This window comes from Stegostoma tigrinum, chromosome 1, assembly GCF_030684315.1.
Source record: "Stegostoma tigrinum isolate sSteTig4 chromosome 1, sSteTig4.hap1, whole genome shotgun sequence".
In the NCBI taxonomy this organism is placed as follows: domain Eukaryota; kingdom Metazoa; phylum Chordata; class Chondrichthyes; order Orectolobiformes; family Stegostomatidae; genus Stegostoma; species Stegostoma tigrinum.
Window position 1 is genome coordinate 68,237,107 of NC_081354.1, and position 27,989 is coordinate 68,265,095.

The 27,989-nt window shown below is 41.9% G+C and overlaps 1 protein-coding gene across 1 annotated transcript; it reads right to left on the reverse strand.

Moving 5' to 3' along the window:
- Positions 1-19,123: 19,123 nt before the first annotated feature.
- Positions 19,124-23,303, reverse strand: fabp2 (fatty acid binding protein 2, intestinal). The gene is made up of 4 exons (XM_048538304.2): positions 23,188-23,303; positions 22,337-22,509; positions 22,004-22,111; positions 19,124-19,437 (listed from the first exon to the last, which is right to left on the reverse strand). Exons 1-4 carry the CDS (start codon positions 23,252-23,254, stop codon positions 19,387-19,389), a joined length of 399 nt encoding a protein of 132 aa, XP_048394261.1. The 5' UTR covers positions 23,255-23,303; the 3' UTR covers positions 19,124-19,386.
- Between the last annotated feature and the right edge of the window lie 4,686 nt (positions 23,304-27,989).

Here is a 27,989-nt window from a genome sequence, read left to right on the forward strand (position 1 = left end):
CCTCAGAGTGCCAACAATTTGAGGCATTTCTTCCTGAACCATCTGAGGAGGTGTGGATGTGCAGTACTCAGCAGCAGGTACCTCTGACTCTAATGGAGCCAAAACACCCATCAAAATGTCAGCATCTGAGCTGAGTGCCTGCAGTGAGACATCCGCACTGCCTGAGATACTGGAGACGGCATGGAACCGTGGAAAAGGTAGTCATGCCTGCACGATATAAAACAGAGAAGGTAGCATGGCCAAGGGCTATAAGTGTGGCAGGTGAAAACTACGCTGATGGTGAGGATAATGTTGGAATTGCACTGCAAGGAATATTGCTTCACAATCGTTTGGCACTACATGGATGTTTTAGCATCTATGCAGGAACAGTCCCAGTCCTCTCCAGCCAGTGCCAAGATCCTCTCCTTGTTGGGATACAGAGGTGGATATCTGGCAACCCACAGCCCACCCTAGGTTTTTCGGCCCGGTGATGGGTCGCCTTCTCCTGGAATGAGGGGAAAGTAGGACTTGAATGAGACAAAAGTGGTTTGCTCATCTGAGAGTGCTGGTGTATGTGGGTAGGGTTGGGGAGGATGGTGCTGGTGTCACATGTGAGTGTGCAAAGGCTATGCAGCAGTATTAGCCTGGGTGGTTGGGGTGGATGAGAGTGAGTGAGGAGAGATGCTGTATGTGACAGTGAGAATTTTAGACCATGAGCTTCAATGGGAGCAGTGGTAGAGATTGAGTCAGTGTAGCACTTACTCTGGTGGAGCAGAGAAGTCATTGACCTTCTTGCAGCATTGCTGGGCATTTTGCTGGAATGTGGAGACTGTACTGACTGAGTAGTACCTTCAATCCACGTCGGCATGGTCTCCTATGAAGGTCCTGGGTAAAGAGGACAGCCCTCCTCTGCACAAAGATGTTCAAGCCCCTTTCTGCAAAACAAGGTAGCCAGTTCTCCATATCTGCAATGTCCTCTGGCAGTGCGTTGTGTCTAACTTCAGAATACCAGCACCTGTCTGAGTGCAAACAGCATTGTAAAGATGGCACCAGTGCCAGGGTTGATGGTATATTCCTGGAAATCTGAACATTGTTAAGTTCTTCCAACTATGGCAAATGCTAGGATTGAGTTAACATTAGACAAGTGGGCCACCATAGGACTGGGATAGGTAGGTAATGAGTAGAATTAGGAACAAAAGTAGGAGGAAGTCTTTCTCAGCACTCGTATTCCTTATTTGAATATATGCAAAATTCTAGCAGTATCAATAGGCCTGTGAAGAAATGCCTCTCTTTGAAACCTGACACTTAACCAAAATACTCTAACATTCATCTGCGAGATTCATTGTAGGCTGAATTATATGTGAACAAACCCAAAAGATCAATAGAGCAAGAGAAAGATGTTAAAAACATGTATCCCTCCACAGAAAGCTACCTCTTCCTTGAGACTGCAAATTAATATTTTAAGGAAGTTTAAGAATCTTTGAGATTTCCAAGCTTGATCATTAATATCAGAATTCATATATAACAAGAAGACATTGGCTCTGGTGAATGTGTCCACATTACAGTTGCATACCAATTCTAAAGTCAATATCATTTTCTCGAAAAATATTAAACACCGTTACGTACTATCATCCATTAATTTGCTAAGTTGCTTACACTATTTAGTTTTAACTCTGGCCATTTATTAGTATCTCAAATTGAGAAATTGTTCTATTTTCCTAAAATAGCCAAGTATAGAGCTATTAATTTCTAAGTATTATATCTGCCTCACCCCTACAATGATCAGTCCCAACACTCCTGCAGTGCCACAATGATGCCACCCGAAAGTTGCAGGAACAGCAACTCCTATTCCGCTTGGGAACCCTGCAGCCTAATGGTATCAATGTGGACTTCACCAGCTTCAAAATCTCCCCTTCCCCCACCGCATCCCAAAAGCAGCCCAGTTCGTCCCCTCCCGCCACTGCACCACACAACCAGCCCAGCTCTTCCCCTCCACCCACTGCATCCCAAAACCAGCCCAACCTGTCTCTGCCTCCCTAACCTGTTCTTCCTTTCACCCATCCCTTCCTCGCACCCCAAGCCGCACCTCCATCTCCTACCTACTAACCTCATCCCACCTCCTTGACCTGTCCGTCTTCCCTGGACTGACCTATCCCCTCCCTACCTCACCACCTATACTCTCCTCTCCACCTATCTTCTTTTTTCTCCATCTTCGGTCCGCCTCCCCCTCTCTCCCTATTTATTCCAGAGCCCTCACCCCATCCCCCTCTCTGATGAAGGGTCTAGGCCCGAAATGTCAGCTTTTGTGCTCTTGAAATGCTGCTTGGCCTGCTGTGTTCATCCAGCCTCACATTTTATTATCTTGGATTCTCCAGCATCTGCAGTTCCCATTATCACTATCTTTTGACCCATTTATATCCATTCATACTCACTTTGCTGTTCCATCCCAAAAATGCGGAGTAGATGTACAATTTGTACCCTTGCTGATTTTATTTGTATAAATATTGGATAGTATATTTAGAGTTTCATTTTTGTTTTCTGTTTGTTGGCAGCAGGAATTACATTTTAAAAACGTGATTCTTGCCTCTTCCAAGTACAATGGTGTGCAGATAACAAAATATTGAGGGTCGCATTACTTAAGACTCATTAGGCAACTTCGAGTCATAGAGTCTTACAACATGGAAACGGACCCTTCCATCCAACTCATCCATGCAGAGGTGCATCCCAATCTGATCTAGTCCCATTTTTCAGCATTTGGCCCAGAACACTCTAAACCTTCCTATTCATATATATACCTATCCAGATGCTTTTTAAATGTTGTAATTGTACTCACCTCCACCATTTTCACTGGCAGCTCGTTCTACATGCACCACCCTCTGTGTGAAAAAAGTTACCCCTCATGTCCTTTCTAAATCTTGCCCCTCCTACCTTAAACCTATAAAACTTCTATAAGTTTTTAAAACGCATTGTCTCTGACACTCGAGGAAAACATAACGCAGCCTATTCAGCCTCGCCTTATTGCATGTTAAACCAAATGGCCTTTTGCAATCCTTTTCACTCCGGTCTTCAAAAATGTTGACGTAAATACTACTTGCTTTTCTGCTAGAATTTTGCACATATTCAAATAAGGAATACGAGTGCCGAGAAAGACTTCCTCCTACTTTCGTCACTAGGTGTCAGCATCAGCCCTGCAACATGGGATAAAGCAGCGCCCACAGGTAAAGACAGAAATTGCTGGGGAAACTCAGCAGGTTTGGTGGCGTCGTTGAGAGAAAAACAGAGTTAATATTTCAAGTCGTTATACGAGGTAAAGTTCATTAGAAAGATGCAACTGTCATAAGATTTACATAACAAACATGTACATGTTTGAAAACATAAAACTTTGACATAAATATTCAAAAGTTAGGAGGTGGGCATCTTAAACACCAATGGCAGTTTCAAAATGTAAATTTTGGATTGCAACTGGACCCAAACTCCAATGCTTCCGCTTCTGAATTTAGGAGAATGCATGTTAATAACCTCCTTGCTGATGGCAGGAGCTGAACTCAGATGTTGCTGCACTAAACAACCAAGAAGGTTTTATCTTGAAATTTGAGATAATGGGAACTGCAGATGCTGGAGAATTCCAAGATAATAAAATGTGAGGCTGGATGAACACAGCAGGCCAAGCAGCATCTCAGGAGCACAAAAGCTGACGTTTCGGGCCTAGACCCTTCAAAGAAACGTCAGCTTTTGTGCTCCTGAGATGCTGCTTGGCCTGCTGTGTTCATCCAGCCTCACATTTTATTATCTTTATCTTGAAATTTAGCAGTTTCCCCAGGGGCTCAGGATATTTGGACAGAGAGAGTTTGAATCCAGTTTCAGGTGGGTTTTTCAATTCGCGGTTGTCCCGATTGAAAAAATCCCTCACTGATTATGGCTATTTTTAAAGTTCCCTCTCAAAGAGCTGTCCCGTTTTGGAAACTTTAGGGAAGCACGTATAGTATATTTAAAAGTGTATCAACAGAGGCAGACTATTACCATCTCATGATAACCAGGAGATGCTGTTGAGGAGGACGGTTAACAGGAAATGGGGAAGGGTGTTGTTGCAGGAACTATGTTAGATATGGTTATGTGGTCTGCAAAGGACAAGGAGCAATTTCTTAGTTAATTAGTATGTGTCAGTGTTCCAGCGGACAGTGTCCAAGGTCAGCCCTGGGATGTCAGCTCTTGTGGAACCAGGTCTGCTGCCAGGCATCTTCATTAAAAAAAATACAGAGCTCATGTTTCTCCAAGCTTAGTGTGATTATTAGAAACAACAGACAGCTCAGATGTAACCAGAACACACAGTAACAATTCACCTCACAGGCCATTTAGAAACTCAGTTTAAACTGATGTTTCTAGACCTCTTCAGAGAGTAGGTTTCAAGGTGCCAAAGACTGCAGCTCCCCAGTCCACTGGGGGGGGGGAATGCACCACTCACACATATGCAAGTCACTACTACCCTCAATTCTTCCACTCCTCTGGCACTCCTAAAAACATATTGAGATGTTTACCACACACACACACATTCAAGAAGCAGTCGATGGATTCATTGTTTGCCAGGACTGGGAGTTTGTAGACTGCCCCCATAATTACAATAGTTAGAATCAATAGCCGGTCACACATGTCTCTGACCAGATTCCTACATGTACACCATGCTATCAATTATCCAAACATAGCGCCGCCACAATAACCAGGAGGGACTTTTCTTTTAAATAAACCATGAAGATGCAACAATGCATGATTGCTGTGCAGTCACACAGAGAGGTTTGTGAAGGTGTAAGACAGAATCCTGAGAGTTGCCGTGTTTCATTCATATTGAGGTGTTTAACATTTCAGAGCTGTTTGTTTCAGGAAACAAACTAAAGGATTGGTTCAAAGAGGATATAAAATGCTCTTTAAAACTTAACTGTGACTCCTGTGAAGAGTACTGTCAATCAGTTATAAGGGCAGTGCAATGAGAACCACATAAACATTGCAGCTGTAATAAAACAAACCATCAAATATTCAAATTCAGGGCCCAGTTCTTCACAAACTTCAGTTCAGCAGGTAAGATTGTTAAGTTGGTTTGGGTGGAGACCAGGAAGAGTGGGGCAGGAGGATGTGGGATAGTGGAGATGGAGTCACAAATGGGAAAGATCCACAGCACCCTAACAGTGACTACAATGTGGAATTTATGATAAAGCGATTGCAATAATCAGCAGTGATTTCAATCTACATGTAGATTGAAAAAATTGACTGTCAGTAGTAACCTGGATGAGAAGTTTATAGATAATATAAACTGCCGATGCTGGAGTCAGAGATAACACAGTGTGGAGCTGGAGGAACACAGCAGGTCAGGCAGCATCAGAGGAGCAGGAAAGCTGTCATTTCGGGTTGGGACCCTTCTTCAGAAATTTCTGCTGCTGTGTTCCTCCAGCTTCACACTGAGAAGTTTATAGAGTGTTTTTGAGAGAGTTTGTGAGCAGCACATTCTGGAATCCCCCAGAGAACAGTTTACTCTCAACGTGGCATTGTGTAATGTGATAGGGTTAATTAATGACCTGAGATTAAAGACAACTCTGGGTAGCAGCAACTTTTAGATTTCACACCGAGTTTATAAGGGAAAAGATTGGGCAATGGACTAGTGTTTTAAACTTAAAAAAGGGCAACAATGTGGCCATGAAAACTGAGCTGACTGAACTGTACAGGGATTCTAGACAAAGAAATAAATCAATAGAAAACCAGCAGCAAACATTTAAGGGGGTATTTCAAATGCTTAGAATAAGTATATTTCTGCAATAAAGAAACGTTCTAAGGGAAGAATACAACATCTACAATTAACCACACAAGTTTAGGAAAGTGTAAAACATAAGGAAAGAACGTATAAATATACAAAGATGAATGGTAGGTCTGACGATTTAAGTGTGAAAAGAACAGCATAACATAACTGAAAGATTAACATGGAGAAGTAGAATATGAGAGGAAGCTAGCAAGGAATGTGAAAATTGATAGCAAGAACTTTAATTAGTATTTAAAAGAAAAAGAGTAAATATAACAATGCGAGGGTTGGTCCACTGGAAAATGAAAATGTGGAGTTAATAGTAGGTAGTGATGAAATAGTGAAGAAATGAACACATTTTGCTTCTGCCTTCATACAAGGGAGATTAAAAACATTCCAGTAATAGCTGTCAATCAGGAAGTGGAATTGAGAGAGGATTTTGGTGAAATTACAATCACTAAGAAAATGGTTCTTAGCAAACCACTAGGTCCGTGGGATGGCCAGTTCCCATATCCTGAAAGGCTTCATCCTAGCATCTTAAAAGAGATGGCTAATGAGGTAATAGGTGTGTGTGCATGTGTGTGTATGCTTATTTTCTGAACTTCCCTTGACTCTGGAAAGATTCCATCAGTTGGAAAATAAGATATGTAACACCACTATTCAAAACAGGACCATAAGACCATAAGACATAGGAGTGGAAGTAAGGCCATTTGACCCATCAGGTCCACTCTGCCATTTAAATCATGGCTGATGGACATTTCAACTCCACTTCCCTGCACTCTCCCCGTAGCCCTTGATTCCTTCTGAGATCAAGAATTTGTCGATCTCTGCCTGAAGGCATCCAAAGCTCCCGTTCCACTGCACTCCGTGGCAATGAATTCCACAAGCCCACCACTCTGGCTGAAGAAATGTCGTCTCATTTCCGTTTTAAATTTACCCCCTCTAATCCTAAGGCTGTGCCCATGGGTCCTAGTCTCCCCACCTAATGGAAACAACTTCCTAGTGTCCACCCCTTCTAAACCATACATTATCTTGTAAGTTTCTATTAGATCTCCCCTCAACCTTCTAAACTCTAATGAGTACAATCCCAGGATCCTTAGCCGCTCATCATACGTTAAACCTACCATTCCAGGGATCATCCGTGTGAACCTCCGCGGGACACGCTCCAGGGCTAATATGTCCTTCCTGAGGTGTGGGGCCCAAAATTGGACACAGTATTCTAAATGGGGCCTAACTAGAGCTTTATAAAGCCTCAGAAGCACATCGCTGCTTTTATATTCCAACCCTTTTGAGATAAATGACAACATTACATTCGCTTTCTTAATTACGGACTCTACTTGCAAGTTAACCTTTAGAGAATCCTGGACCAACACTCCCAGATCCCTTTGCACTTCTGATTTGCGAATTTTATCACCGTTTAGAAAGTAGTCCATGCCTGTGTTCTTTTTTCCAAAGTGCAAAACCTCACATTTATTCACATTGAATTTCATCAGCCATTTCCTGGACAACTCTCCTAAACTGTCGAAATCTTTCTGCAGCTTCCCCACCTCTTCAGTACTACCTGCCAGTCCACCTATTTTTGTATCATCGGCAAACTTCTCCAGAATGCCCCCAGTCCCTTCATCCAGATCATTAATGTATAAGGTGAACAGCTGCGGCCCCAACACTGAACCCTGCGGGACACCACTCATCACCGGTTGCCATTCTGAAAAAGAGCCTTTTATCCCAACTCTCTGCCTTCTGTCAGACAGCTCAATCCAAGCCAGTAGCTCACCTTGAACACCCTGGGCCCTAACCTTGCCTAGCAGCCTCCCGTGAAGCACCGTATCAAAGGCGTTTTGGAAGTCTAGATAGATAACATCTACTGGGTTTCCCTGGTCTAACATACTTGTTACCTCTTCAAAGAATTCTAACAGGTTTGTCAGGCATGATTTCCCCTTACTAAAACCATGCTGACTTGTTTTAATCTGACCCTGCACTTCCAGGAATTTAGAAATCTCATCCTTGACAACGGATTCTAGAATTTTACCAACTACCGAGGCTAGGCCAATCGGCCTATAATTTTCCATCTTTTGCCTTGATCCTTTCTTAAACGGGAGGGTTACAACAGCAATTTTCCAATCATCTGGGACTTTCCCAGACTCCAGTGACTTTTGAAAGATCACGACCAAAGCCTCTGCTATTTCCTCAGCCACCTCCCTCAGAACTCTAGGATGTAGCCCATTGGGGCCAGGAGATTTATCAATTTTTAGACCTTTCAGCTTTTCTAGCACTTTCTCTTTTGTAATGCCTACCATACTCAACTCTGCCCCCTGGCTCTCCGTAATTGTTGGCATACTACTCATGCCTTCCACTGTGAAGACTGACGCAAAGTACTTATTAAGTTCTTCAGCTATTTCCTTATCTCCCATCACTAGCCTTCCAGCATCAATTTGGAGCGGCCCAATATCTACTTTTGCCTCTCGTTTGTTTCTTATGTATTGAAAGAAGCTTTTACTATCATTTCTAATATTACTAGCTTGCCTACCTTCATATTTGATCCTCTCCTTCCTTATTTCTCTCTTTGGGTTATCCTCTGTTTGTTTTTGTAGCCTTCCCAATCTTCAGATTTCCCAGTGCTCTTGGCCACTTTATAGGCTGTCTCTTTTTCTTTGATATATTTCCTGACTTCCTTTGTCAGCCATGGCTGTCTAATCCCACCCCGGATAAACTTTCTTTTCTTTGGGATGAACCTCTGTACTGTGTCCTCAGATATGTCCAGAAATTTCTGCCGTTGTTGGTCTACTGTCTTCCCTGCTAGGCTCTGCTTCCAGTCGATTTTCGTCAATTCCTCTCTCATGCCCCTGTAATTACCTTTATTTAACTGTAACACCATTACATCCGATTTTGCCTTCTCTCTTTCAAACTGCAGACTGAACTTGACCATATTATGATCGCTGCCTCCAAAGTGTTCCCTTACTTTAAGGTCTTTTATAAAGTCTGGCTCATTACATAGCACTAAGTCCAGAATAGCCTGCTCCCTTGTGGGCTCCACCGCAAGCTGTTCCAGAAAAGCCATCCTGCAAACATTCCATGAATTCCTTTTCTTTAGATCCACCGGCAACATAATTCACCCAATCCACCTGCATATTGAAGTCCCCCATGATCACCGTGACCTTGCCTTTCTGACATGCCCCTATCTATTTTTCGGTGCATCCTGATCACCGTTAGGAGGTCTGTACATAACTCTCATTATAGTTTTTTTGCCTTTGTGGTTCCTCAATTCCACCCACACAGACTCCACATCTTCTGACCCTATGTCATTCAGTGCCATAGATTTAATTTCATTCTTGACTAACAAGGCAAACCCACCCCCTCTGCCCACCTCCCTGTCTTTTCAATATGTTGTGAATCCTTGGATGTTTAACTGCCAGTCCTGAACTCCCTGCAACCCTGTCTCTGTGATAGAAAACAGGAAACTGTGGACCCAGTTAGTGTGATGTCTGTTTGAGGATGGCATTAAATCTGATCATTAAGGAGGTTGTGGTTGGGCACTTAGGAAAACATGAAGTCTTCGGAAAGAGTTAACTTGGTTTTATGAAAGGAAAACAACGTTTAGCCAATTTATTGGAGTTCTCTGAAGAAGGAATACATGCTATAGATGAAGAGTTGATGTGTTGTTCTTAAGTTTCACAAGATGCTCCTTTAATAATTTACTGTACAAAATAAATGTTTGCAGTGTAGGAGATAACGTACTAGCATGGAAAGAAGATTTTGATGCTGGCAGTAAACCGAGTCTTATAGCATAGAAACAAATTGTGAGGGGTAGGTCATGCCTCACAAACCTTATCGAGTTTTTTGAGGATGTGACTAGAAAAGTTGATGAGGGTCGAGCTGTGGATGTGGTGTATGTGGACTTCAGTAAGGCATTTGATAAAGTTCCCCATGGTAGGCTCATTCAGAAGGTCAGGAGGAATGGGATACAGGGGAACTTAGCTGCTTGGATACAGAATTGGCTGGCCAACAGAAGACAGCGAGTGGTAGTAGAAGGAAAATATTCTGCCTGGAAGTCAGTGGTGAGTGGGGTTCCACAAGGCTCTGTCCTTGGGCCTCTACTGTTTGTAATTTTTATTAATGACTTGGATGAGGGGATTGAAGGATGGGTCAGCAAGTTTGCAGACGACACAAAGGTCGGAGGTGTCGTTGACAGTATAGAGGGCTGTTGTAGGCTGCAGCGGGACATTGACAGGATGCAGAGATGGGCTGAGAGGTGGCAGATGGAGTTCAACCTGGATAAATGCGAGGTGATGCATTTTGGAAGATCGAATTTGAAAGCTGAGTACAGGATTAATGTTAGGATTCTTGACAGTGTGGAGGAACAGAGGGATCTTGGTGTGCAGATACATAGATCCCTTAAAATGGCCACCCAAGTGGACAGGGTTGTTAAGAAAGCATATGGTATATTGGCTTTCATTAACAAGGGGATTGAGTTTAAGAGTCGTGAGATCTTGTTGCAGCTCTATAAAACTTTGGTTAGACCGCACTTGGAATACTGCGCCCAGTTCTGGTCGCCGTATTATAGGAAAGATGTGGATGCTTTGGAGAGGGTTCAGAGGAGGTTTACCAGGATGCTGCCTGGACTGGAGGGCTTATCTTATGAAGAGAGGTTGACTGAGCTCGGTCTCTTTTCATTGGAGAAAAGGAGGAGGAGAGGGGACCTAATTGAGGTATACAAGATAATGAGAGACATAGATAGAGTTGATAGCCAGAGACTATTTCCCAGCAGAAATGGCTAGCACGAGGGGTCATAGTTTTAAGCTGGTTGGTGGAAAGTATAGAGGGATGTCAGAGACGGGTTCTTTACACAGAGAGTTGTGAGAGCATGGAATGCGTTGCCAGCAGCAGTTGTGGAAGCAAGGTCATTGGGGTCATTTAAGAGACTGCTGGACATGCATATGGTCACAGAAATTTGAGGGTGCATACATGGATCAATGGTCGGCATAACATTGTGGGCTGAAGGGCCTGTTCTGTGCTGTACTGTTCTATGTTCTATGTTCTAAATACGTTGGCCCACCATGTCTATGCTGACTAACAAACTACACTAATCCCATTTGGGATTGGTCCACAGCCTACTATGCCCTGGCATTTTAACTAATCATCAGATGCTTCTTAAATGTTGCCAGCATACTGTCGGCCACCTCCCTCTCAGACAGCATGTTCCTATTTCTGCCATTCTCAAGGTGAAAAAGCTTCTTCTCAGATCTCTACTCAACAACTTAATCTCCACCTTAAACTTATGCCCTTTGGTCTTAGATGTGTCTGCCGTAGGGAAAAGATTCTCACAATCTATTGTGTTTATTGCCTTTCATAATTTTGTATACCTCAATCAGATCCCCTGTCTGCCTCCTCTGCTCCAAAGAAAACAAATCCAGCATGTCCAATCTTTTCCTAACTCAGACTTTTCATCCCAGGCAACATCCTGGTGAATTTCTTCTGCACCATCCCCAGTGCAATCATGTTCCTCCAATAGTGTGCTGACCAGAACTGCACAGAGTATTCCATCTGTGCCCTAACCAATATTTTATAAAGTTGTTACAAGACTTCTTTGCTCCTATACTCTATGCCCGATCAATAAAGACAAACATCCTGTATACCTTCTTCACTACCCTGTCTACCTGTGCTAACACCATGGACTTATACACCAATTCCCTTTGTTCCTCAGCACTCCTTACGGACCCACCATTCAGTGTGTACATCCGTGCCGTATTAGCCCTCCCAAAAATTCACCATTTCACACTTATCAGGATTAAATTCCATCTACCATTTCTCTGCCCGATTTTTCAGCTGATCTGTAACAGACTATCTTGAAACCATCCTCCTTATTATCAACAACACGGCTAATTTTTGTGTCATCTGCAAACTTGCTATTATGTTTGTAAATTTACATCCAAGTCATTAAAGTACAGAACAAACAGCAAGGGTCCCAGTTCTGAGCCCTGTGGCGCACCACTGATCACAGACTTCCAATCACAAAAACATCCCACCACCATATAACTTTGCCTCCTACTCGCAAGCCCAATTTTGGATCCAGTTTCTCAACTTGCCTCAGATCCCCTGGGCTCACTCAATAAAATTAGTCAGACAGGATCTCCCTTCAACAAATCCATGCTGATTTTATCTGATCAATCTTTGCCTTTCCACCATTGATTAATCCTGTCCCTCAGAATTCGCCACCACTGACATCAGACTAACTGGTATATAATTAACTGGCCTAACCCTGTTGCCATTCTTGGACAAAGGAACAACACTAACTATCCTCCTGTCATTTGTCACTTCATCTGTGCCAGCAAAGGATTAAATATTTCCACCAGAACCCCAGCTATTTCCTCCTTTGTCTCCCATAGCAGCCTGGGATACATTGCATTAGGCCCTGTGTGTTTAGCATCTGTATGCTCATTAAAACATCTGGTACCTCCTCCTTACTAATCTTAACATGTTCTGGAGCATCACTAATGAAATCTTCGGCTGCAATACCTCTTCCTCAGTGCATATAGATGAGAAGTATTCATTTAACAACTCATTCACTTCCTCTGGCTCCATGCTCAGGTACCCCCTTCAGTCTTTAATAGGCCTCACTCTTTCCCTGGTACTCCTTTTATTCTTAGTATGCTTATAAAATGCTTGCATTGTTTTTCTTGATCCTATCTGTCAAAGATATTTTGTGGTACCTCTTTGTCCTCCTAATTTATATTTTTAAGCAACTCCCCACACTCTCTCTATATTCTTGAAGAGCTTCCCATGTTTTTTAAATGCTGCAGCTGACATGTGTTTCCTCCTCCTTCTTTTAAACTCTCAGTATCCCCTGACATCCAAGGTTCCCTAGATTTGCTCCCTTTGCTCTTCGCTCTGAAAGAAGCACCGGCCCCGAATTCTCACTAAAATACTTTTAGAGGACTTCCACTTTCCAAATGTAGGTTAGTGTGCAAATATCAGCTCTCAGTCTATGTTTGCCAAATCCTGTCTAATGATAGTGAAATTGGGCTTTCAGCAATTCAGAAAATTCTGCACTGTCTTTGTACCTTTCCATAGTGACTTTTGAGTCTTACAGAGTTATGGTCACTATCCCCGAAATGCACACCCACTGAAACTTTAATCACTTCTTTCCCTGGGATTATGCCAAGCAGCGCCCTAAATCTAGTTGGATTATTTACGTTACGATGCAAAACGGTCTCCTTTGAAAAATCCACTACATCTAATCCTTTCAAACTAAGGCAATCACAATTAATGTTAATAAATTTGAAATCCCCTACATCTATGACCCTGTTTCTCTCACACCTTTCTGTGATTTGCCTACATATCTGCCTCTCTATCTCCTTCTGATTGTTGGGAAGCGAATGGTATAATCCCAGTAAACTGCCCCTTTTTTATTTCTATGCTACATGCAAGGTTGAAAACTCTTCTGAGACATCCTCCCTCATTACTGCAGCAATGATTTCCTTTAACAACAAAGCAATGCCTCACATCTTTTGTATCCCACTCCATAGCATTCGAATCTTTTACACCTTTTAAGTGCATAATCATTTTCTGATTGCCAGTATTTGGCAAAGTAGTATCAGAGATAATGGGAACTGCAGATGCTGGAGAATCCAAGATAATAAAATGTGAGTCTGGATGAACACAGCAGGCCAAGCAGCATCTCAGGAGCACAAAAGCTGACGTTTCGGGCCTAGACCCTTCATCAGAGAGGGGGATAGGGTGAGGGTTCTGAAATAAATAGGGAGAGAGGGGGAGGCGGACTGAAGATGGAGAGAAAAGAAGATAGGTGGAGAGGAGAGTACAGGTGGGGAGGGGATAGGTCAGTCCAGGGAAGATGGACAGGTCAAGGAGGCAAGATGAGGTTAGTAGGTAGGAAATGGAGGTGCAGCTTGACGTGGGAGGAAGGGATGGGTGAGAGGAAGAACAGGTTAGAGAGGCAGAGACAGGCCGGGCTGGTTTTGGGATGCAGTGAGGGGAGGGGAAGAGCTGGGCTGGTTGTGTGATGCAGTGGGGGAGGGGACGAACTGGGCTGGTTTTGGGATGCGGTGGGGGAAGGGGAGATTTTGAAGCTGGTGAAGTCCACATTGATACCATTGGGCTACAGGGTTCCCAAGCGGAATATGAGTTGCTGTTCCTGCAACCTTCGGGTGGCATCAATGTGGCACTGCAGGAGGCCCATGATGGACATGTCATCTAAAGAGTGGGAGGGGGAGTTGAAATGGTTCGTGACTGGTTGGTGCAGTTGTTTATTACGAACCGAGTGGAGGTGTTCTGCAAAGCGGTCCCCAGGCCTCCGCTTGGTCGGGACGGAAAGGTCAAGGAGGCAGGATGAGGTAGTAGGTAGGAAATGGAGGTGCGAGGAAGGGATGGGTGAGAGCAAGAACAGGTTAGAGAACCAGCCCAGCCTGTCTCCACTTCCCTAACCTGTTCTTCCTCTCACCCATCCCTTCCTCCCACCTCAAGCCGCACCTCCATTTCCTACCTACAACCTCATCCCGCCTGCTTGGCCTGTCCATCTTCCCTGGACTGACATATCCCCTCCCTACCTCGCCACCTATACTCTCCTCTCCACCTATCTTTTTTTCTCTCCATCTTCGGTCCGCCTCCCCCTCTCTCCCTATTTATTCCAGAGCCCTCACCCCATCCCCGTCTCTGATGAAGGGTCTAGGCCCGAAATGTCAGCTTTTGTGCTCCTGAGATGCTGCTTGGCCTGCTGTGTTCATCCAGCTTCACACTTTATTATCTTTGACTGTAGTGTCTTGTATAGATCTATGCAAGGGCCTGAGCTTTTCGCAAATTGTATCAATGTATTAGGTAAGGGGAGTAAAGGCGCTGTAGCTAAATTTCTAAATAACACAAAGATATGTAGGAAAGTGTGTTGTGAAGTGTGTATTAGGAGGATGCAAATGGCTATAGATAAGTTGATTGTGTGGGAAAAATTCTGGGAGGTGGGGTGTAAGTGGAAAAATGTGATGGTTCTTCACTTTGATGAAGTACAACTTCTTTAAATTATTCACAAAAACAGAAATTGCTGGAAAAGCTCTCACTTATGATTTACACTCCCTGTTCCCACAGTGAGTAAAACTAGAGCTGAAGGTCACGTATTCTCCCAATGAATGGCAACAGGACATCCAATGAGGCTGACTTTGAGATGTACCTCATAATATAAGTATTGAGACGAGGGGAAGCCGTTGATGAATAAATGAGATTCATAGCAAGTGAAGACTGGGTGAGAGGTAATGTATAAATATACAAGTTAGGAGTGGGGTATTCAACCCCTTGAGCAACTCCATTTGGTAAGGTCATGGTTATTGTAGCCTCAACTTTACTACTCTGGTAACTCTCTACACCTTTTGACTCCCTATCAATCAAGAATTTGATGGAGTATGTTTGGCAAGTTGGAGTTAAAGAATACAGAAAATTAACCATTACATGAGTGTCAATCAGCAATAGTAAGCCCCTTTTCCAGATTTGATTGTTCTTAAATTGTTTCCTACACATCAAAGACTGGGCCATGATTCTGTGGCTGCTCAAGTCCGTAGTCACTTCCAACCATGCAGGCAGTCTTTAGGTAGGGGAGCAGAAGCAGGCCATTTGGCCCAGTGAGCCAGCTACACCATTCGATCATGGCTGATATGCTTCTCAACCCCATTCATCTACCTTTTCCCCGTAACACTTGATCCCCTTGCTAATCAAGAAATAATCTATCTCTGTCTTAAGTTAGCTCAATGACTTGGCCTCCACACCATGCTGCGCCAATGAGACCTTCTGACTTCCTGAAGAATTCCTCCTCATCTCAGTTCTAAATGGCCCTTCATTCTGAGGCTGTGCCTCCACATCCTAGTGTCTCCTACTAGTGGAAACATCTTCTCTGTATCTTTTCAGGGCTCTCCATATTGTGTAAGTTTTAAAAAGAACTTCCTCATTCTTCTAAACTCCATCAAGTACAGAAACAGAGTCCTCAAATGCTCCTCATAAGACAAGCCCTTCATCCCAGGGATCATCCTTATAAATCTCCTTTGGACAACTTCCAACAGCAGCACATTCTTCCTTAGATATGAGGCCCAAACATGCTCACAAATGTTTCAAATGCAGTCTGACCAGAGGCTTATACAGTCCAAGCAGTACATCTCTGGTTTTCTATTCTAGCCTTCTTGGGATGAATGCTAACATTACATTTACCTTCTTAACTGCCAACTGCCTACCTGTTAACTATAAAGAGATTCCTGACCTAGGACTCTTAAGTTCCTTTGTGCTTCAAATTTCCAAAGCCGTTCCCTGTAAAAAAAAATTCGATGCTTCTATTCTTTCTACCAAAAGGCATAACCTCATACTTTGTCACTTTTTATTGCAACTGCCACTTCTCTCCTAGCCTGTCCAAGTCCTTCTGCAACCTCCATGCTTCCTCAACATTACCTGTCCTCTCCACTTACCTTTGTTTCATCTGCAGACCTAGGAACAATGCCTTCAATTCCTTCATCTAAATCATTAACATATAACTGAATTCATTATTGAGGGGTCTCAACACAGATCCCTATGAAACTCCATTAGTGACCAGGTTCCTTCCTGAAAAAGGCCTGTTTATCCCCACTGTCTGCCTTCTGCCATTTAGCCATTCCTCAATCCTTACCAGTGCCTTGCTCCTAACACTATGGACTCTATGTTATTTAGCGTTTTCCTTTGTGGCACCTTGTCAACAGCCATCAGGAAATCCAAATAGATCACATCTACTGTCTAACTTGCTTTTTACCTTCTCAGAGAATTCTAAAAGGCATGACCTCCCCTTGTTAAAGTCATGCTGACTCAGCCCTATTTTGCCATGTACTTTCAAGTACACTGCAATCTCGTTCTTAATAATGGACTCCAGAATCTTAACAACAACTGAGGTCAAGCTAACTGAGCAATAGTTTTCTGTCATCTGCTTCTCTCCATTCTTCAGCAGTGGTGTTGTATTGGCTATTTTCCAGTCCAATGGAATCTGCCCTGACACCAGTGATTTCTGAAAGATCACCATCAATGTCTCCACAATCTCAGCTATATCCTTCATAACCATGGAGTGTAGTCTATCTGATCTGGGTGATTTATCCACTTTCAGATCTTTCAGCCTCCCCAGCACCTTCTCCTTAGTGATGGCCACTGTACACCTCTGCCTCTCAACTCTGTTATAACATCTGGTGTACTGCTGATGTCTTCCACCGTGAAAACTGATGCAATGTTCTATTCATTTCAGTATATATATAAAGTTTGTGGGAAAACATTTCCCCTATTCTGCTCACAATGATTACTTAAATAGCTTTTTTTTATCATTGAATCATATAACTCCTACAGTGTGGAAGCAGGCCATTCAGAGTTGAGAGGCAGAAGTGAATACACCTCCACCATTTCTTTATTCCCCACTGTCACTTCCGCAGCCTCATTTTCCAGTGGTCCAAAATCCACACTTGCCTCTGCCTTATATTTTACATACCTGAAAGAATTCCTGCCTCAGTCAGGATCATTCATTTTCAAATGATCTATCAGCTACTGAAGTGTGGGCAAGAAAGGTCTCTCACTTTTCATTACTCAAACTGGCGAGTGGGCATCAACAATCCGACTACCAACTCTCAACATTCAATGCCTAAGTGACATTCAGAAAGAGTATTACTGATTCAATTTTTTTGTGCATAAGGCAGCTCGATTTGAAAAGATTAACTGACATTATTAGGTAGGCTCTGTCCGTGAGGATATAGAGGTCTGTTCTTTGAGATGAGCTAACCAGAGTTGTTAGCATTCTGTGATAATGGGAACTGCAGATGCTGGAGAATCCAAGATAACAAAGTGTGAAGCTGGATGAACACAGCAGGCCCAGCAGCATCTCAGGAGCACAAAAGCTGATGTTTCGGGCCTAGACCCTTCATCAGAGACGGGGATGGGGAGAGGGTTCTGGAATAAATAGGGAGAGAGGGGGAGGCGGACCGAAGATGGAGAGAAAAAAAGATAGGTGGAGAGGAAAGTATAGGTGGGGAGGTAGGGAAGGGATATGTCAGTCCTGGGAAGACGGACAGGCCAAGCAGGCGGGATGAGGTTGTAGATAGGAAATGGAGGTGCGGCTTGAGGTGGGAGGAAGGGATGGGTGAGAGGAAGAACAGGTTAGGGAAGTGGAGACAGGCTGGGCTGGTTCCCTAACCTGTTCTTGCTCTCACCCATCCCTTCCTCGCACCTCCATTTCCTACCTACTACCTCATCCTGCCTCCTTGACCTGTCCGTCTTCCTGGACTGACCTATCCTCTCCCTACCTCCCCACCTATAAACCCTCTCCGCCTATCTTCTTTTCTCTCCATCTTCGGTCTGCCTCTCCCTCTCTCCCTATTTATTCCAGAACCCTCTCCCCATCCCCCTCTCTGATGAAGGTTCTAGGCCTGAAACGTCAGCTTTTGTGCTCTTGAGATGCTGCTTGGCCTGCTGTGTTCATCCAGCTTCACACGCTGTTAGAATTCTGTGCTGGTCACTAAAGTTGAATAGTTTTAGTAGTTGTAATGTGAAACAGCTCTTAATTTGAGCCTAATGCTGTACAAGAGATAATCATGTATGTAACTAGTTATTGAGCACTAAGAAACAAACCTATTGAAACAAGATTGAGCTAATCTTCTCTCTGAGACATTACATGGTCATCCTTTCCCATGTGGTATTAGTTTTCTAGACTCCTACCAGAAAGGAGGATTGATGGCAGTGAACCAAGATATCAGAGATGGTTTCAGCAGAAACCAACATATCCGGAATTTCTTGGCTTATGCAATGCAGTCAGTAGTTGTTAATTTCAAACGAAAAGCAACTTTCTTAGTCATGAAATGAAGATCAAAAGTAACCATATTCAGCACATGAATTAATATAAACAGAAAAAAAAGCAAATTTGAGTCCACTCTTGGGCGATTGTCTGTGTGGAGTTTTCACATTCTCCCCTGTCTGCATGGGTTTCGCCTGGGTGCTCTGCTTTCCTTGAACAGCCCAAAGACTTGGTGAATTGACCATGCTGAACTTCCCATAATATCCAGGGATGCGTAGGCTAGGTAGCTTAGCCATGGGAAATGCAGGGTTACAGAGCTAGCGTCGGGGGTGGGTCTTGGTGGGATGCTCTTCGGATGGATCATGAGCCGAATGGCCTGCTTCCACACTGTAGGGGTTATATGATTCTATGATTAAAAAAAACTATTGAAGTAATCATTGTGAGCAGAATAGGGGAAATGTTTTCCCACAGACTTTATATGTATACTGTGGGAAGGGTTTGCAATTGTACTACATTGAGTACTTCTTACAATGCTAATAAACAATCACAACATTTTAGCAATATAGAAAACTTTTATTTCTTGTTGAGAAACATCAAATTTCACTTTAAACTGTACAATTTAATCCTTGCACCTCCTCATTCACTGTATTAATGAGGGCACATTCACTGGCATTTGCCAAGCTTCAGAGAGATGTGAGATGTTAGCTTCTGTTTTTGTTTCATCACAGTTATTATAATTGGCTGGACAGTTAATGAAATTACTTGAGCTAGATATCCATCAGTGCAGGTTTGTGACACGAGCACGTTTAGAAATTCATTGCAATGATGTTGTCACAATAACAGGTATCTATTCCTTTTTGAAAAATCTCTTGGCATCAACTCCTTCGTATGAATAAGTCTGTAAGAGATTTTATAAATGTCATTACTCTGGTTTTAAATCTAAGGTAACATTTCATCACAGTAAAGATAAATGTGTTGAACTGTTCTATGCTGACGTTAATACTGGGACAAGATGTTTTTGTTAAAAAATATTGTCTTTCAAGTTAAAGGGACTTTTAAAAAATGCTTCAGTATTCACATTTGAAAGGCCCTGACGAAATGGAATTGATCATGCAGCCTCAGCAATATCTCCATTAGCCCCAAACTACACTTCACGTGTGTGAGAATCACACTCCATTAGCAAAATATTCAAATGGTTCTGAGCAGGAAAATCATTTGAGGCAAGCACAGAGAAATTTAACTGGTAAAATTCTCAATCCAACTTCTCTATCCCCAGGTTACAACAGTATTGTGACATTATTTCTTGATTTCATAAATCTTCCAAGCCGGTTTTCTGATTTGGACTGGAGTTAAAGGTGTTGCTTGGCATAATGGTATGATTCTTTCAGAATTGAAAGGCTGTATGTTCAATTGGCTCTCTAGCCTTGGGCCTTGTTGAAGATAGATAAATCCCCTCGGCCGGATGGGATTTATCCTCGGATCCTCTGGGAAGCCAGGGAGGAGATTGCCGAGCCTTTGGCATTGATCTTTAACTCATCATTGTCTACAGGAATAGTGCCAGATGACTGGAGGATAGCAAGTGTGGTTCCCCTGTTCAAGAAGGGGAGTAGAGACAACCCTGGTAATTATAGACCAGTGAGTCTTACCTCAGTTGTTGGTAAAGTGTTGGAAAAGGTTATAAGGGATAGGATTCATAATCATCTAGAAAAGAATAAATTGATCAGGGATAGTCAGCACGGTTTTGTGAAGGGAAGGTTGTGCCTCACAAACCTTATTGAGTTCTTTGAGAAGGTGACCAAGCCGGTAGATGAGAGTAAACCTGTTGATGTGGTGTATGTGGATTTCAGCAAGGCGTTCGATAAGGTTCCCCACAATAGGCTATTGTACAAAATGTGGAGGAATGGAATTGTGGGAGATGTAGCAGTTTGGATCGGAAATTAGCTTGCTGAGAGAAGACAGAGGGTGGTTGTTGATGGGAAATGTTCATCCTGGAGAGCAGTTACTAGTGGTGTACCGCAAGGGTTGGTGTTAGGTCCACTGCTGTTTGTCATTTTTATAAACGACATGGATGAGGGCGTAGAAGGATGGATTAGTAAATTTGCAGACGACACTAAGGTCAGTGGAGTTGTGGATAGTGACGAAGGATGCTATAGGTTGCAGAGAGACATAGATAAGCTGCAGAGCAGGGCTGAGAGGTGGCAATTGGAGTTTAATGCAGACAAGTGTGAGGTGATGCACTTTGGTAGGAGTAACCAGAAGGCAAAGTACAGGGCTAATGGTAAGATTCTTAGTAGTGTAGATGAGCAGAGAGATCTCGGTGTCCATGTACACAGATCCTTAAAAGTTGCCACCCAGGTTGACAGGGCTGTTAAGAAGGCGTACAGTGTTTTAGCTTTTATTAATAGAGGGATCGAGTTCCGGAATCAAGAGGGTATGGTGAAGCTGTACAAAACTCTGGTGCGACCGCACTTGGAGTATTGTGTACAGTTCTGGTCACCGCATTATAAGAAGGATGTGGAAGCTTTGGAAAGGGTGTAGAGGAGATTTACTAGGATGTTGCCTGGTATGGAGGGAAGGTCTTACGAGGAAAGGCTGAGGAACTTGAGGCTGTTTTCCTTAGAGAGAAGAAGATTGAGAGGTGACTTAATTGAGACATATAAGATAATCAGAGGGTTAGATAGGGTGGATAGGGAGAGCCTTTTTCCTAAGATGGTGATGGCGAGCACGAGGGGGCATAGCTTTAAATTGAGGGGTGAAAGGTATAGGACAGATGTCAGAGGTAGTTTCTTTACTCAGAGAGTAGTAAGGGAATGGAACGCTTTGCCTGCAACGGTAGTAGATTCGCCAACTTTAGGTACATTTAAGTCGTCATTGGACAAGCATATGGACGTACATGGAATAGTGTAGGTTTGATGGGCTTGAGATCGGTATGACAGGTTGGCACAACATCGAGGGCCGAAGGGCCTGTACTGTGCTGTAATGTTCTATGTTCTATGTTCATAACCTCGGTGGCACTTTAATGCAGTAATGAAGGGAGGGTTGTACAATTGGAGATTTATCATATAAACTGGAGATGGTAGATCCCAGGTAGAATTGCTGCCTAAGAAATGCCCTCAACCAAATCACTAAAAATAATAATAATATGCCCAATATTTAGTTGCTGTTTGTAATATATTTGTCTAATATTGACTCTTGCATTTGTTATGAACACAACAGTTACTACTCTTCAAAGTTAGTTGAATTGTAGTGAAGTGCTTTGGGGTTTTCTGAAGATACACTCTGCAAATACAAGTTCTTCATGAAGACCTTAAAAATATATTTACAAAAATTCACAGAAATAAGGGAATACTTAAAAAAAACCGCTAAAGTTCAGTACAATTCTTTTTACTAGAATATGAAAACAAACTTTACTTCATGATATTATTTATGAGTAAAATCTAACTGCCACCCAGCAATGAATTTACCTGTGCAAGCTCATCACCAACAATTTCCCTTGTTGTCAGGAGCTCCTTGTTATTGTCCTTTCTGGTGAACTTTCCAACAAGCTTGTTTCCATCACAAATCCAGGAACCCTGGAACAAAGAATTACTTCCTCTTAATCCCAAAATGAACACAATTTTGATATGATAAAGCTAATTAAATTCATATCGGGATGGACAGAACAGGAACAATGCAGTTAGACAAGGAACAGGCACAAATTAACTTTAGTTTTTCTCAACTGTTCCCAAGAAAATCATATTAATTGCACAGATTAATTAATCTGCTCAATAGCAATAAACAGTCTTTCTGATTCTTACATTCACTTCTGTTCCATCTGCCAGTGAGTAGTCAAATGCTACTCCCAAAGTAAACTCGATTTCTTTTGTTCGGAAGGTACTGGACTCTTTCACAGTAAACTTATTCCCTTCTTGGTGAATTGTAAGCTTCAGGTTATCATGGCTGGCAAGCTTTCTTTTCATCACATTTACTCCTGGGGATTAAAAGGAGGATTGTGTTGTTATTAAATTGAAATAGAATCAGGCTATTTTTAAACACAGGTTGTAGCATTTCCTTTCTCCTTTGTAACCATGAATATGTACATTGCAAATAATTCACATTAGGCACAGGGTTATAGTATATTTTGCGAATCATGAAGAAAACCATATTGAACCGGAATAAAAACAATAATTTCTGTTGCTAACTTGCAACAGTAATTGTTTTAAAATGTTACACCATGCATTCAGTGTTCATATTCAGGTTTATTCAATTACAGTTGAAGACTTGTAAGCAATTCAGGTGTTAATTGGTTTCTCACAAATTTGCTTTATGTATTACAAATGAAGAAGCTAAATTGCCAATAATTTATGTTTGTCACTAGTAAGCTCCTTTAAAATTTAGGATTGTTTTGTACTTGTAATGGCTAACCTGGCTTTTCCCTCCTATTGCAAAAGTATTTTAATGGCAGGAGAAAAATAGTTAATTTAGCAGAATAAGATACAGTAACCTCTTACTGACTAAATTCCGTTGACATTTTTACTCGCAAAACAGACTGTTTTCTATCTTAGTGACATTTTCTGCAATGAAAACAATTTGGAAACTTGCTTGCATTAATTTCTTGTGATTGAATAAATTTACAAATTACATATTATTTGAATTTTTAATGTCATACCCATCTGTTCCATAAACTTATCATAGTTCTCATTTCTTTCAGCCTTCCAGGTTCCATTGAATGCCATATTTTAATAAGAGTGAGCTCCTCCAGCGAGTCAGTGCGGAATCTCTTCTCCCAACTCAGCTTTTAAAGCTTACAGGTTAATCATAGTGAGGGTTTTATCAGTAAGACCGTGATGTGGCTGGGTAAAGTTCAGTTACTTCACAAGGACATTATAAATGAACATTATATAAGTGTGTTAAAAGTTTAAGGGGTAGGACTTGATAAGATTAGCTGATCATTCTAAACAAAAAAGCGTGATATTCTAGAATGCCAATCTTCAAAAATATTGGCATATTTCTTTGTAAAATAAAGGCAGAATATCTTATGAATTAAGCAACATAAAGAACTAAAAGAAATCTGATATCATTCTCAACTGGTATGTTACCAGGATGTACAATAATCTGTAATGCAAAATAAAAAATTGTTTCTTTAGTTTTCTCCTGGTGGCCTCATTCACTCTCTCACTTCCCCTTTGGCGTCCCTCCTCACTCCCAGAAAGAACTGGAGGCCGGCTTCCAATGTAGGCCACCACACAGCACACTCCCAACACAGCGGTCCCACCCTACTAATATCCATTCCCCGTACAGGCCGCCACACAACCCAAAACCACCTTCACTCCTTCTTCTGGTGCAGGCCTTTCTCTGTCCCCATTTTTATTCCTGGCCTCTCTCCCCTTCTTGACAGAGCTCCAGTCTCCACCTCACCTTCCTGGATCCTTGAGACAGCCCCTGTTCTGATAGTAAGAGATATATCAAGTTGTAGAGCTGGATGAACACAGCAGGCCAAGCAGCATCAGAGGAGCAGGAAGGCTGACATTTCAGAGAAGTGTCTAGGCTCGAAACGTCAGCTTTCCTGCTCCTCTGATGCTGTTTGGCCTGCTGTGTTCATCCAGCTCTACACCTTGTTATATCAGTTTCTCTAACATCTGCAGTTCCTACTATCCCTGTGCTGATAGTGATGTCCCTGCACATAGAACACACTGAATATGCTTTTTGCAGCCAAGTAACATCACAGGCCACAACTGTGTGTGTGCAGTGGCCATATTGCAATTAGTCGAGGAATAGCTGGAGTAGATTACGCAACTGCACCTTTTTTTATATTAGATGTTATCAACTGATTATCTCTACCTACTATCAATGTGAGATACAAAGATCGTTGTCCTATTACTGTGTTTTGTAATTTAAATTCATAGCAATAAATGCGTAACTATCATGAAAGTGAAATGACACGTAGATATAATAGTTAAACTGGATCATTCTATATATTGACAAGATGTTGAGCAATTGTGTGGCTTAATCAGGTTTTATTGTTAGCACAATTTCTAACGTTTTGATTCTGTCATTCACGGTTTTCCAGATTACACTGTTCACTATCTCAATAGAAGCTCTTATGACTAATAAATATCTCGATACTTCTATTAAAATAACTGATGAACACATTTCCTACGTTACCCTGCTGTTAACACAAAGTATAATTTCAAGCTTTAAATCATTTTGACATTTTAAAATATTCAATGTAAATAATACACTTTTGACTATGGTGCAGAAATGTGATGTGCTGTCAGGTTAAATCTACATTGTCACCAATACATCTGATAAGTTCACAACACAAATACCATGTTCTTTATCCATCCCAGTGCATGTACTTGCTTTAGTTGTACTTTATGCCATGAGTGCAAAATCCAACTTCTCGGCTATTGGGTGTTTTATCTAAGACATTTTTAATTAATAATGAAAGATAATTTGTGCACAAGGTGGAATAATTTAATTGGATAATTCAGAAATCTTCCATTTTCTGGATCTGTTCTTACACCATCAAGTCATTCACATATAAATACGGCCATGCCTTAGGAGCTGAGTTGAAACTTGTGTCTTGTATGAATGGAGTGGATGGATTAGCATGATGAAGAAATTAATAAATTACCACTTCTTGAGCTACATGTTGAAAAAAAAGTATGTAATAATAATACATTGTGGAGAATATCATACCTCCTGAATTTCTTCAGCACATTCTGTTTTTATTTCAGATTTCCAGGGTCTGCAGTATTTTACTTTTGTTTGAGGAAAAATGCATGCAGTGACCAACATTAACAGACTTGGTTGCATCCAGAAGAGATTTTAGGCACATTGCTAGAAATGGAGATTTTACTGTTCATAGTTGTTTGTATGAGTGGAACATGCAATTTAGTAGCATCTGCAACACATTTAAAGGGCATGCCAACATTTTGCTGTAGTCAGCTGGAAATGGTGTTTTGGTGTTTAAACCTACTGATCTCACCCAGGTATGCACTTCATTTGCATCTAATTTAAATATTTAGATTTTAAATATTTTGTTAGAAATGGAGAAGCTTGCAAAATCAGCCTTCACCGATTCTCAAACTGCTCCTTCAGGCTAAACTAGAAATGTATTTTAGAATTTTTAACAGTTTTCATTCAGAGCCCTTTAACTTAGAATTGGATAGTCATAATTCTTCTGTGCTTTGGAGTTTTTCTTCCCCATTGCATTATGGAGCTAATTGCTGAAAGAAGGGAACTGAAAATATACAGTAAATTATTGTAGACATACTGTCGAAGTAGACATAATAGCAAAGCCTTAACACTAAGGGAACATTAGTGGAAATGAATAAACTTCTAAATTTCGGTAATTGATACCAATTATTTTCATGAGAGGGATTAATGGGAGACCAGTCTTCCAACTGTCTTGGAAATTAATTATTGTTATAGTGGCATGTTATTTCCAATGCCTGCTTTCCCAACGGTGTTCTATTCTGTCCTTTATAAAGGAAGACTTATCCAACACCTGCCAACCAGATCTTATACCACAACAAGTCTTGATTCCAGTTCATTAAACTCATTTATTTTGCAAATCTCTGCTAGGCTTCTCTTTGCCCTAACTCTGAAACAATGTTGTTTTTTTCAAGTTTAGACTTCTATGTATAATTCTGCCTCCTTTTACTCCAGCATTGACAATAAAAGCATCAGCCATCAAAGCCTCAAACTTACATATTCTATTCCTAAACACCTAGGCCGTTTTGCCATACTTCCAAACATTTCCTGAAATATTAACCAGTTTGGTCATGCATTGCATCACTACCTTGACACTTCTTCATTGGCATCTGTTTCCTTCTTTCATTTCCCCTCCATCTTACCATAAACACCCTAAGTTGCACTGTATTAAATACACCATATAGATTTTTGTTAAAAAATACAAACTAAATTATTATAATTTAGGCCTCAACAGCCTCCTGTGACGATGATTCCCACAGATTAACCATGCTGTGGCTGAAGAAATTCCTCCTCGTTTCAGTTCTAAAGCGTTGTCCCTTCACACTGAGGCTGTACCCTTGAATACAAGTCTCTCCTAGTTGAAACATCTTCACCATGCCTACTTATAGAACATAGAACATTACAGCACAGTACAGGCCCTTTGGCCTTCGATGTTGTGCTGATCTGTCATACCAATCTGAAGCCCATCTAACCTACACTATTCCATGTACGTCCATATGCTTGTCCAATGCCAACTTAAATGTACTTAAAATTGGCGAATCTACTACCGTTGCAGGCAAAGCGTTCCATTCCCTTACTACTCACTGAGCAAAGAAACTACCTCTGACATCTGTCCTATATCTTTCTCCCCTCAATTTAAAGCTATGCCCCCTCGTGCTCGCCTCACCATCCTAGGAAAAAGGCTCTCCCTATCCACCCTATCTAACTCCCTGATTATTTTATATGTCTCAATTAAGTCATCTCTCAATCTTCTTCTCTCTAAGGAAAACAGCCTCAAGTTCCTCAGCCTTTCCTCGTAAGACCTTCCCTCCATACCAGGCAACATCCTAGTAAATCTCCTCTGCATCCTTTCCAAAGCTTCCACATCCTTCTTATAATGCGGTGACCAGAACTGTACACAATACTCCAAGTGCGGCCGCACCAGAGTTTTGTACAGCTTCACCATACCCTCTTGATTCCGGAACTCGATCCCTCTATTAATAAAAGCTAAAACACTGCATGCCTTCTTAACAACCCTGTCAACCTGGGTGGCAACTTTTAAGGATCTGTGTACATGGACACCGAGATCTCTCTGCTCATCTACACTACTAAGAATCTTACCATTAGCCCAGTACTTTGCATTCCAGTTACTCCTACCAAAGTGCATCACCTCACACTTGTCTGCATTAAGCTCCATTTGCCACCTCTCAGCCCAGCCCAACCTACAGCATCCTTCGTCACTATCCACAACTCCACCGACCTTAGTGTCGTCTGCAAATTTACTAACCCATCCTTCTACGCCCTCATCCAGGTCGTTTATAAAAATGACAAACAGCAGTGGACCCAACACTGACCCTTGCGGTACACCACTAGTAACTGGTCTCCAGGATGAACATTTCCCATCAACCACCACCCTCTGTCTTCTTTCAGCAAGCCAATTTCCGATCCAAACTGCTATATCTCCCACAATTCCATTCCTCCACATATTGTACAATAGCCTACTGTGGGGAACCTTATCGAACGCCTTGCTGAAATCCATATACACCACATCAACCGGTTTACTCTCATCTACCTGTTTGGTCACCTTCTCAAAGAACTCAATAAGGTTTGTGAGGCACGACCTACCCTTCACAAAACCACGCTGACTATCCCTAATCAAATTATTCTTTTGTAGATGATTATGAATCCTATCCCTTTTAACCTTTTCCAACACTTTACCAACAACTGAGGTAAGGCTCACTGGTCTATAATTACCAGGGTTGTCTCTACCCC